General features: G+C 36.0%; 2 protein-coding genes across 2 annotated transcripts; one reads left to right on the top strand and one right to left on the bottom strand.

The window, feature by feature from the left end:
- The first annotated feature begins 1,058 nt into the window (after window positions 1–1,058).
- On the top strand, window positions 1,059–4,297 carry LOC133864659 (cytochrome P450 78A5-like). Its single transcript, XM_062301062.1, has 2 exons — window positions 1,059–2,132; window positions 3,473–4,297. The coding sequence occupies exons 1-2, from the start codon at window positions 1,182–1,184 to the stop codon at window positions 4,082–4,084; spliced, it is 1,563 nt and encodes a 520-aa protein (XP_062157046.1). The 5' UTR covers window positions 1,059–1,181; the 3' UTR covers window positions 4,085–4,297.
- A 5,866-nt stretch (window positions 4,298–10,163) lies between these two features.
- Window positions 10,164–12,760, bottom strand: LOC133858511 (transcription and mRNA export factor ENY2-like). The gene is made up of 5 exons (XM_062293986.1): window positions 12,612–12,760; window positions 12,436–12,523; window positions 12,244–12,338; window positions 11,919–11,995; window positions 10,164–10,667 (listed from the first exon to the last, which is right to left on the bottom strand). Coding segments are annotated over exons 1-5 (336 nt in total). The 5' UTR covers window positions 12,614–12,760; the 3' UTR covers window positions 10,164–10,593.
- Between the last annotated feature and the right edge of the window lie 243 nt (window positions 12,761–13,003).

A 13,003-nucleotide genomic window follows, 5' to 3' on the forward strand; every position in this document is an offset into this window, starting at 1 on the left:
TTTTTTTTGTTCTAATCGATTTTTTTTTTATTTAAATATTATTTTTGGTCGCATCAAAGACCAAAAATACATTAAAAAAAAAAAAAAAACATTTTTCATAAAATATTTTACGCTGAAACAAACAGAGCCTAAGATGTGGGGTGAGATTTATTTGTTAGAGTAAATTTATATGCATCACTCTTGTATCACCTCGAGTAAATTTATACATCACCTTTGTATTCCCTAACCTTACAATTATTATTTGTTTGGAATAGGTGGGTCTAATCTGTTTCTTTTATGTTATCCGAAATTCCAAATTTTCTTAACACATGGCAATATGGTGTAGAGTAATACTATACATCACCTCCCTTCCCCATCTTCATTGCCTACATGGTGTGGTCTCTTATAACATTGTGCATGATTGATTTTTTTAGTTGAAATGATCATGCCATGAGAGATAGAAAAGAAAATGATGGAATGATGAAAAGAATTACTCATACGGTCTATGCAAAGAAAGTATCATATATAAACTGAGAAACCTTTTTGTTTGATACACTTTTTTTTTTTTTTTTTCAAAATAAAAACATTCACAAATAACTCAGAGTATAAAATACTCAAAATTATTGACACGTTGAAATACTTTTTCAAACAAAAAATAAAAAATGCTCCGACATAAGTTTTTTTATTTATTATTTGTTTTTTTAAGGAATGGTCAGTTTACTTCCTCAAAGACCTCCTCCGGCCGGATGAAACCTGCTCTTCTTACCAAAAAAGGAAAAAAAAAAAAAATGCGACCACTCACACCGGAAATAACTGCGAGTGAAAAACATACGAAATATCAAAACCTCCTGTAAATTTGTGCGAGTATAGGTATAATAGAATTATCGTTTCGCCCAGGAAAAAACAAAAAAGAATGAGATTATCTTTTCAGTGTATGAAGCTAATAGTGTTTTTTCGGTTTCTCCGATGGGTTTGGAGAAGCCCAAATGAGGGGTCGCATAATATAACCATGGTTAGTAAACTAACCACACTATAACCAGAATCACTTTCCACGTACTATATATATTCAAATCACCCACATGCAATCCTCCCACGAGAGACGTCTACCTATATCTAGACATTTCCATTTGCTTTCGATCTCATAGGTTCTTTTCATTTCTCAATTATTATCACCATCTTCTTTCAGTTTTGGACCAAATATCATGAAGCCCCTCATGCTAGCCAACCTCACCCTTTTATTCCTTTGCTTTGAAGCCACTCACCAATCTCCATGGCCTCTCACTCTTCTTTTCCCGTTTTTGTTTTTCTTAGTTATCCTTTTGAACTATTGGCTTGTCCCTGGAGGCTTTGCATGGAGAAACCACCGTCAAAGCGCTCCCAAACTACGTGGCCCATCAGGTTGGCCTATATTAGGCAACTTACCTGATCAAATGGCTGCTCTTGCTCATCGCAGATTGGCCGCCATGGCCGCGTCACATGGTGCGACTCGGCTCATGGCATTTAGTCTAGGAGCCACTCGTGCAATCATTAGCAGCCATCCTGAGACCGCTAAGGAAATCCTATGTGGGTCTTCTTTTTCAGACCGACCAATAAAAGAATCAGCTCGTTTACTGATGTTCGAGCGTGCCATTGGTTTCGCTCCCTCCGGCAATTATTGGCGCCATCTTCGTAGGATTGCTGCAACTTACATGTTCTCCCCTAGGAGAATCTCCAGGCTGGAGGAACTGCGGCAACGAGTGGCTAATGAAATGTTTGTTGGAGCGTGGAAGGAGATGGAGGAAAGAGGATTTGTGGAATTGAGAGGCATATTCCAAAGGGGTTCTCTGAGTAACATTCTAGAGAGTGTGTTTGGGAGTTGCTTAAATTTAGAAAGAGAAGAGTTGGGTGGTATGGTGAGAGAAGGGTATGACCTGATATCAAAATTTAATTGGGAAGATTATTTGCCTCTAAGGTTTTTGGACTTCTATGGGGTGAAGAGAAGGTGCCATAGATTGGCAGGAAAGGTTCGTAATGTTGTGGGTCAGATGGTCAAAGAAAGAAAAAGTAGTCCTGGAGATCAGTCGTTCAGTGGTGGTAATGATTTTCTTAGTGCTTTGTTATCCCTGCCTATGGAGGATCAACTAAGTGATTCAGACATGGTTGCTGTCTTGTGGGTAAGGACTAGCTCTCTCTCCCTCGCACATACCAACACACACAAATTAACTCCTCACTAGTTATAATACATGTCATCATGATTCGCACTCTAACAAGTTAATAATAGCATATTCCATAATTTTATGCTTTATATATTAACGTGGACATGTTTCTCGACTGAATTATAGCCTATCCGATCTCTGAACGAGAGACGGTTCTTTGTATGAACAATAGTTTAAGGTACATAACCCACTTGTTCAGATAAGTAGATCTTATTAAAATACTCTTAATTAACCATCTGAATTGGCCACAAATCAGATAATCAATTGTCCCGGCCGTAGAGCTTAATTGCTATAAATGGTAGGACTTAGGAGTATTAGACAAGTCATCCCTAAATATATATATATATATATATGTGAAGGTTCTTACTCGATCGTTAATAATGCTTTACATGAGGATTTAGAAATTAAGAATATCTATATATTAATATCCGTACGTATATAGCAAATACACAAGATAGGATTTCTCTCTTAAATCTAATTATATGTATTATCCTGATCACGATGGCTAAGCATATCTTTTACAGCTGGGTTGACATATCTTTTTTGAGGTTGAATGGTTGTTTGAGGTATTTTCTCGCAGCTTTCATCTTACTGTATAAGCAGCCTTTATACCAACGACCTTAAGTCTGTTGTTGACTCATGAAGTCTATCCATAATATATATATATATATATATATATATATTGAATTTATGTTTTTTTAGATTCGGGCAACAGTCGTTATGACATGACGCCAATACTAGCTAGCTAGGCACGCACTCTGCATATGATTGGAAGTTGACCAAAAGTGTTCAAATGAAGGTGGGGAGCACCTGTTAGATTGTCTCCTCTCTAGCTCCTTAGCAACATGCACATGATCACATTATGTCCTTTCACCTTCTTTAATCATTTTCTTCTTCTTCTTCTTCTTTTTAAACGGATTTACTTTTAATTTTATTAGCAATTCATGAAAAAAATTCAACGTAATAAGGTTGTCTTATTACATTGTAATAAGCCAGTTCATGTGAGAGCTTGTCTGGTTCCACGTACCTGTTCAGAAAAGCTCACATGAAACTGTCTTATTCCCGTGTAATATATAAGAACAGTCTTATTGCGTGGAATCTCGTCCATACTAATATATTATGTGTGTGTATATATATATATAGCAAAAGAAAAACAAGATACTTCAAAAAAAAAAAAATTAAAATAATCATTTGGGATGATGAGAGTACGAATATTTTATTTGAACATGCAAAGATATTTCAGTGCACTTTAAGCTTTCACTTAATTATATATGATATTTTTAAATGACATCATCCAGGAGATGATATTTCGTGGAACGGACACGGTTGCCGTACTTCTAGAGTGGATAATGGCCAGGATGGTTTTGCACCAAGACATTCAAACAAAAGCCCAGCAAGAGCTTGACACGTGTGTGGGCAATAGCAGGCACGTGCAAGATTCCGACCTACCAAACCTTCCTTATCTCCAAGCCATAGTCAAAGAAGTTCTTCGTATGCACCCTCCAGGCCCATTACTCTCGTGGGCCCGTCTTGCTGTCCATGATGTCCATGTCGGTAAGGTCCTTGTGCCAGCTGGCACAACAGCACTAGTGAACATGTGGGCCATAACCCACAACCCATCCATCTGGAAGGACCCATGGACCTTCAGGCCCGAACGTTTCATTGAAGAGGATGTGTCCATCATGGGCTCCGATCTAAGGCTCGCACCATTTGGGTCAGGCCGTAGGGCGTGCCCTGGCAAGGCATTGGGGTTAGCCACGGTGCACTTGTGGCTCGGACGGCTTCTTCATCAATTTAAATGGCTTCCGACAGAGCCTGTAGATCTTTCGGAATGCTTGAGGCTCTCGCTCGAAATGAAAACTCCATTAACATGCCGTGTGGTTCGTCGATGTAGCATTATGAGCTCATGAAGCTTGTTAATGTACTTTGTGTCTATATATATATATTTAAAATAAAAATAAAAAGATGGTGTGGTTCTAGGAACTATGAAAAAAAGTGTGATTAAGGATATGGTAAGCCCGATGTTTAATTTGGATGGGGAGGAAGTGGACGCCTGAACATTGTAATCTGTTGTATTAAGTTACTCTATTTATGTGTATATTGAAGTTGGTTGAGTTTGAGTTCATGCAATGTCTATATATGGTTTGCCCGAACATAGACAAGTATGAATATATCAAGTATTACATTTCTTATTTAAACCAAAACTATTGTTAGATTTTTCATTTACATATTCGATCAGTTTGTCTGTCATTAACACAGTGCTTAGGGTTCTATTTTCATACTAGACAACTTTTACTGAAATCGTTAGTTGAAGTATTCAGGTTGAAGCCATGTCTTTAATTGACACACTTGAAGATAGAAATAAGGGAGTTAGGGAACGAAGCTTTGGTGAACAACAACTTTAACTGTAACGTTTTTAAGGAAGCGAAACATTTTGTCTGGTAAGTTTCGATCGATCCACACAAAAGGCATGACGATCTGGGCGTTGTTTTGAAGAGAGACTCGGTAAAATAGATATGTATGCGAAAATACAGACTACTTGCACCTGAACAGAAAGACCCTATTAAGCTTTACCGTTCCTGAGATTGGCTTTGGACATTTACTACGTAGCTTAGGTGAAGAAAAATCCCGAAAACCATGGTTATCATGAAATTGAAATTGGGTTTAAAGGTTCTTTATTTTGTTTATATTTTTTTTTACTAGTACCATTTTTTCATCAATAAAACAACACAAGTATCCCTTCTTCCTTCCATATCTCATTTATAAGATAGACCTTATCCAATGCCTCCGCATTCAAATGAAAGAGGTCATTGATTTTTATTTTATTTTTTGGCTTGGACAAGTATTTTTATAATTGCATTTTTAACAAACTCCTATATATTTACAATTACTTCACCATTTTGATTCATATACGAATAAATAAATTCTATCTGGTAAAGGAGAGATTACATCAAAATCGTTTTCCAAATGATATTGTGATCGAGGATAAAGTTAGAGCATTTGGGAGGAGAGCAACCAAAAGTAGAGCACCCAGAAACGAGTTCTGCTAGCTAAGACCCACCACTAACCTAGGTTTTATGCTTTAATAACATGACTAGATATGCTGTTTTTGTTTTTTATATCATTAAATTTTGCGGTTAAAACTGCTCCAAGTAATGGGCTTAACCCAACTTTTTTGTTTCATTATTTGTTTGTCATTATACTTCACAATAATATAATTGTCATGCTAATATGGGCAGTTAAAAACATGTAACCTCACATCTTTTTCTTTCTTTTTTTATGTTAAAATATGTAGGTCATAACCAAAGAAGCCGGCCCTAGAGAGAAAAAAAGAAGAAAAAAGAGAGATGTTTGAGGAGGAGGGAGGCGTGGCAATAATATAATTGTCATGCTAATATGGGCAGTTAAAAACATGTAACCTCACATCTTTTTCTTTCTTTTTTTATGTTAAAATATGTAGGTCATAACCAAAGAAGCCGGCCCTAGAGAGAAAAAAAGAAGAAAAAAGAGAGGTGTTTGAGGAGGAGGGAGGCGTGGCAATAATATAATTGTCATGCTAATATGGGCAGTTAAAAACATGTAACCTCACATCTTTTTCTTTCTTTTTTTATGTTAAAATATATAGGTCATAACCAAAGAAGCCGGCCCTAGCTAGAGAGAAAAAAAGAAGAAAGAAGAGAGGTATTTGAGGAGAAGGGAGGTGTGACAATAATATAATTGTCATGCTAATATAGGCAGTTAAAAACATGTAACCTCACATCTTTTTCTTTCTTTTTTTATGTTAAAATATATAGGTCATAACCAAAGAAGCCGGCCCTAGAGAGAAAAAAAGAAGAAAGAAGAGAGGTGTTTGAGGAGGAGGGAGGCTCCACGCCTCCCTCCCTCTAATGGTGATTCTCTCCTAATCCTTCTAAAACTATGGAGGTTTTTTATTTTCTTCTGGCTTAGATCTAGGGGAGCTTTTATTCTCCTAGTCTTTTTAGGGCTAAGAAGTTTTTGTTTTCCTAGTCCTTCTAGGGTTATGGAGCTTTGGGTCTCCTAGTCATTCTAGGGCGATGGAGCTTTGTGTTTTTTCTTTTTTTGGTTTCCGTCCGTGTCGCCGGTGAAAGTTTGGCTGAGCTTTCTTCTTCTACATCTACTTTTGAGGCCAAATCTATATTTTTCCGCCGGTTCCTACAAGACATGCGCAATTTCTCTTTCGATGTTGGTTTGTGTTGGGTGCTTTCTGTAGTTATTTTTTTTTCTATTTTTTTAGAGTAGTTTTTGAAAGTCTGTCTGTTAAATTTGCAGATTTTACTGGACTTTTTATGGCTTGTTAGCTATATCAGTCATATTTTCTTTGTTAGGAGTGCTTTATTGTTAGAGAGTGACTCAAATATCTGTTATTGTAATATTTGTTTATTTGTAGGCAGCACCCAAGTTAGATTTCTCTGGCTTAGTGTGTAGGATGTCGATGTGCCTCTATTCACTGTATTTGCCTTCAAGCGTCTTCAGATTAATGCATAATAACTCTGATTATTTTGTTCAAACAAAATATATATATATACACACACGTCACATTTGATAGACAAAAATAGGTTCATGAATGGAATACCTATTCGTAAAGAATAATTATGTCGTTTGGTTTGTTTAGTATTCATGGAAATTCCTAATTTTGAAGAATAAACATTCCTTCAAAAAAAATAAAAAAGAGCCAAATTGCTACACCCCAAGAATTGAATTACCAAAAATTTTATTCCCAAAAAACAATTTTTTTTTTTGAAAAAAAAAAAAAGTTATTCTTTATGGGTGGTTAATCACTCTCACAACAATCAGAAGCACCAAAAGTATTAGTGACCACCCTTTTGATGAGCATCGAGGTTGTTGGCTGCAACCATATATCGTTATGGCTTGCGGGTGGTCACGACCACCCTAGAGCCTTTGACTGTCCACCCCAAGGAGCTTAGAGGATGGTATGACCCCTCAATCCCTAAGCTTTTGGTTGTGGTAGCTAGGTTGACCACCATGGTACTATTTATCTCTCTCCCCCCCCCCCCCCTCCCCAAAAAAAGATTGACTTTTTGGAGGAATAAGTTATCGGCATCGATTATTGGCCACCACACTCCCACCTTTGGCAATCGAATCTACAACCTTTGGTTGAGGTTCTCTACCTCATGTCGTCAAGATGAGTCAACTTGCATCAACTCACCGAGTTATGTACGAGTCAACCCTACAAGTCACAAACGAGTCAACTTACTAAGCCTGATCGAATTAAAAAAAAAAGTGTTGACTAAGGGATGTTAAAATGTATGAATAATAAAGATGTAATCCGTTCGGGTGTTTTTTTAGCTATGGACACAGGCTTTTGTGACCAAAGTACCCAAAAAAAAAAAAAAAAATTCGTACTATCCTTTTATCTTGCTTATATTTTATATTTTATTGTAATTTTCATCATTATAAATTGTCGATTGCTAAGTTATATGAGAAGACTATTTGATTTGATTTGATTTTTTCTAAAATGAATCTGAGGCTACTTTTTTCGTACATGACAAGAGGGTTTAGTACCGTTTGTTGTCTAATTATTAAACAAATCAACATAAACGCAACATGTTTTCTCTTTAATTTATCAAAGGGAGATTGAAAGCCCCACGAAGAGTTGATTAAAAATTATTAGATTCCAAACCCGTACAGATTAAGGGTAAATATACTTTAACGCACGCCCTAAAAGTCTTTGGCTTTTTATAGATCCAAATCTGTAACCTTTTTTTATTTTGTTTTTGTTCTCGATCCCTTAGCTTTGAGCTTGGAAGGCATATAGTCCTTTTACCACCTTTAATTTTAGCATGCAGACACACACTTCCAATAACATGTTAATAATGCTCCACAATTCTGAAGCCCGATTGATTTGGGACCCGCCAATATCTCCCAAAGCAAAATGTCTTTCCAAACATGTTGTCATTCTTTTATCCCTTCATAATTATAATTAAATGTGACATTAAATAAGATTCTTGTTTTTTACATGTTGCTATTATAATTTTCGAATTTCAAGGTGTTTAACTAATTTCAAATTCCAATAATTGCAAACTCCAACCCCCCTCCCCTCCCCTCTCTTTCCCCTCCTCTCTCTTTTTAAGATCAACTAATTTATGGTTAATATTTTATTTTGTTGTCCTTAATGATATGCTTAAAAATTTTAAATGATATGACAATATATATATATACTATATGGCAACATATACATCATTAAATATGTAAAAAGAAATGTTAAAAACTATACTTTTATCTCGCTTTGTCATGTGACACCGTGACTCAACACTAGTTAAAATAAAAAAATAAAAAAAAAATCTTAAGACTGTTTTACAATGCAACATCAACAAAGTAGAATAAAAGTGTATTGTATAACATTAATCATATGTAAAATCTAATCTTGACTGTAAAATAATTCTTTTTGAGGATCCTATTCGCCAAATAACAACGTCTGACTGATATAGAGTGATTCTTAAACATAGATGATCATGACCTGACCTAACTCATCAACTCATCTTTGGATGGGTTAGGAGTTTGGGCAAATAAATTGTTGGGCTTAACCATTCATTTTGTTTATGCTCCTCACAAAAAAAAAAAAAGAATACAACTGAACCTCGCTTCAGGCCAGTTTAAAATATAATTTTGGTTAATGCCTGTCATCGGGCCCATATGGGTTTGGACCTACATGGTCTTGCATCGGGTCGTGACGTTTCAAGAACTCGGACTTTGGCCTTCGATCTAGTACAATGTCAATATAATATTACTGGACAAAATGGGTGCATTACAAGTTTTTAATAGTTTGAGGAGGAAGAAGACATTATAAATTGCATAATAGTTCAAAGGAAGCTTGTGTACTTTTCCCTGAATTTTTGGATTAAGGTTATATTCTAACATATCATATTTAAGCCTGAATTGAATTTATTTATCATCCTATATAAATTAGAACCCCTACTTTAGTATTGAAAACCGGAATTCTTATTTGGCTCAAACATTACAACCAAATATTATTTGCCGGTGGCAAAAGTTCACCTCTGTGACCTCCTGCATCACTTCACTATTTTTAAGCCAAGCGGCGTCGTGTAAGGTAACAAAACGTTGGAAACCCTCCGTATTCCGCACCTTTTCATTTACAACGCAAAGCAAATATCACCTACCTGCTCATCAGAGAATCTTTCGCAACGAGGGACTCTTCTCTGAAGACTTCCTCCGCCATAAACAGCTCCATTGGTCCATCCATTTTGAATCCCAGCAAAGCAGCACCTCAGCAGCCCGTCACAGAGACTTCATCTACAATTTCATAGAACCTCCCACCATAAGTGCTACACTGAGAAACACCACTACAAAACAACAATATCAGAGCTTAACAAAATATGAACCTCTGTGCTTGAAATTTAAATGAAAATCAAACAATTTCAAATCTGGGAACGTGCATATAATCCATGCTATAAACCCAGTCGTGTCTCACAAGTGGGTCTGATTTGCACGGGAAATTCATAGTTTCCGAGCATTGTAAGCGAACCAATGGAAGAAAAAAGATGAAACTATACTGTTCAGCCAAAAAAAAGAACCCGAAGTCCAATGTTGTTGGGCAACATTCCTCTTCATCCACCCATGCCCAACCAAATCAACCCCGTAACCCCAGCCTTCCCCAGCCCAACGTAGTGCAGGCTGCTCTAATCTGCTTACTTACATATCAACTCCTTCCTTTACATACTTATTTAAGTCACCAGTTAAAGAGATTACCTATATTTTTGTTCTCCTGCATTCATGGTATCTATATATTCAAATTTCAAGTCCATCAAATATGAAGTTCAAAAATTCTTTGCAACACAGATTCCAGTTCAATTGTGAGTGTTTGAAAATATACCATAGTCATCCTCTTTGAATTGGAAACATTTGGAATTGCAATAACTCATGCAATGCTCCTCCCCACTTGGTTAGATTCCAAGAGAGAGTCACGTACCCCAACAAACAATTTCATAATTGACATCACTAAAACTTTTTTGATAAGTAACATCACTAAAACTTAAAAGTAACAATAATAATAATAATAAAATAGATTCTTTCGTCTATTTTGTTTATGAATTCTTTAACAGGATTGACATGAAATTTCAATAACATCCTCATAACAAATAACCAAAAAAAGAAAAGATCGGTTTCAGGACTCAGCACTATAACTTCAAAATCCCAATTTCTTCTCCCATGCCTGATATCCGAAGAAAATAACAGTTTCCCTTTATCGATGCAAACTTCTGATTCCCAGAAGAAACCATAAACTCATAATCAAATTACTGAACGTCACTTCATCAAAGCTAACTTGGAATAACAAAGCAGAGAAACTCCACTTCACAGGGAAAACTGCAGTGCGAGACTCTAGAAGGTTGCCCCTATCAGCTGCATCTATCATATAACATCAAATAGAAGCTGATGCAAGAAAAGTCCTGATTCGCTGCAACAGCTCAGCCTTCACAGAATCAGGAACAGAAGCTGCATAAACACAATTAAAGCAGTAATATTGCAAGGCCACTCAGCATATAAATGAATCCAACTTTAGCAACAACTATAAAATAGCATATGTTAATGTATGTGGTAATGTATATAAAGACTTCAATCTAATGTAGTGACTAAAACAAGTGAGGTTTCAGAAATTTCTTTTTTGGCTCTTACACAATTGAAAATTTTAAGTTAGCTCGTTAAAGCATAAATGGGATCAACTAAGTATAAAGATATCAAGCATGCTGGACATAATCAAACATTCACTGCAGTCTGCATATATGGAAAATACTCAAAAATAATTGTAGCCAAGAGAACAACCTTATATTTGAAACATAGTGGACAACAATGGCGAAATTATTACCATAAGACATGTAAGATATTCAACAACCTGTCAGTCCCTGGAGGTGCTAAGACTCAAAGCACAAAAAAGTTGTTGTGACATCCAAATTACATCTTTTAGTTGCATGCCAAGTCATGCCAAAGCATTCTTCCAACTGTGGTGTACCCCTTTGAGCTTTTAAACCCTAATTTTGCCAATTTAGAGCTTCTATAATGTACATCTACCTCCTGTACAAGACTCAAAAGAAATCCTATTCTTCACCCACTCGATGTATTGGGAAGAGGTTGTTATTGAAATTTGGTGTATAACGGCTGCATATAGTATCCAAATTGACAAGACTAGAGGATGAGTTAAATTCCAAGTTGGAACTATTAAAAATAGCTTCATAGTCCAACTAGACAATGACGAGAAGCACCGACACAGAATAGGACCTCCCATGAGGCTCTAAGTGCACTATCTCTTGTGTAACTCATAATTTGATATATCTTCTCCCATGAATCATTAAACCCATGTTGATTTACAAGACAATAGAAACAACTATCTTGTTTGCAATTTCAATACTTTGTCAGCACACTAATTCTATAACAAACTTTCTTGCTTTCATCAACATTTGCTAATAACAAGCTTAATTTTACAAATCTCCTTGCAGCCCGTCTCTTCAACCCACTAGCTTCACAAGCCATTCATATTTTACTTGGATGCAAATCAAGTGTCGATAACTCATTTCCAACCATAGAGAGTTACCTGATGCTGAAGCATCATAACATGAGGATCGAATTTATACGAATCGTTAGTTGAACTAATATATCATCATTTTAAAAGTGGGAACACATAAATTTGAAGACCATAGGAAGACATTAGCACATAAATTTCAGGGAAAAAAAAATTGGAAATAAACTCACCTCTTCCCTTGGGCGTAATAACTTGCACAAGGTCATCTACAGTAACATTATTTCTTCCCTTCTTCCTTGCAAACGCCCTGAGCAAACAAATTGTATAACATGTTTTTCTTACAGAAAGACCCAAATAAGTAATTCCAAGCATACAAAAGTGGAAACCATGTTCAAACATAGAATTCAAAACCAAGGAAAATCTAAGCTATATAATTAGGAGGAAAACACAATATGTTTTGCAGTATATGATAAAATATTACATGTGCCAAAACCTTAATCCGATAAGAAACAGTGAATTTGACCACTCAAGTATTACTAAAAATGAAAGGGGAACCTGCAAAGAGCTTTCATTTCATCCCTCCAACCACATTCTATGAGCCTCTCCCTCAAAAGCTCCTTCAGTCGCTCTTTTTCGCCGCTCTCGATCAGCTGCACGGTTGTAACCAAAACAGAGTTCGGACAGATCATCAAACAATTTACGAAACCCCACAGTACTAAATTGTAAGAAGAAGCGTAGAGAAAGAACCTTGATGTTGATGATTTCTTGAAGAGTGGGCTGATGATCTTCATCTTCCTCCGCAACAGGCGTTGGTGGGCGATTAATCGAAGTCCTCCTTTTGCACCGCAAATAAATTAATAAAATTTACATGAAGAAAATTCAGAGCAATTCGTGAAAATTTGATCAAATACATACGGACTTACATCCTAATCAAATGGGGCACTCATGAAACTGTATCCGATGCTTTGCGCTTGCAGGCTGCAGCTACTGGTTAAGCCTTTATGAAACGGTGAGCGTTGATGATTATTAAGTCGGTGGAGGTGCGACGTTGAGGTGTAATTCTAGACGTAAAATGTCTATATGCTTTAATAATGACGTAATTTTTAAAATTTTCATTCAATTTGTAATCGTTCGTTATTGAATTTTTATTAAATAATAATTTTAAAAATTACATTATTATTAAAGAGATACTAAAAAAGAAAAAGAAAAAAGTGAATGACGTTCAGAATTATTCAACGTTAAGCAAATGAGACTGGTATTAATGGCCACGGTTTTTTGAAAAATAATAATAAAAAAAAAAATTGTCCGGCCAAAT

The sequence above is a fragment of the Alnus glutinosa genome, chromosome 1, assembly GCF_958979055.1.
Source record: "Alnus glutinosa chromosome 1, dhAlnGlut1.1, whole genome shotgun sequence".
Taxonomy (NCBI): Eukaryota; Viridiplantae; Streptophyta; class Magnoliopsida; order Fagales; family Betulaceae; genus Alnus; species Alnus glutinosa.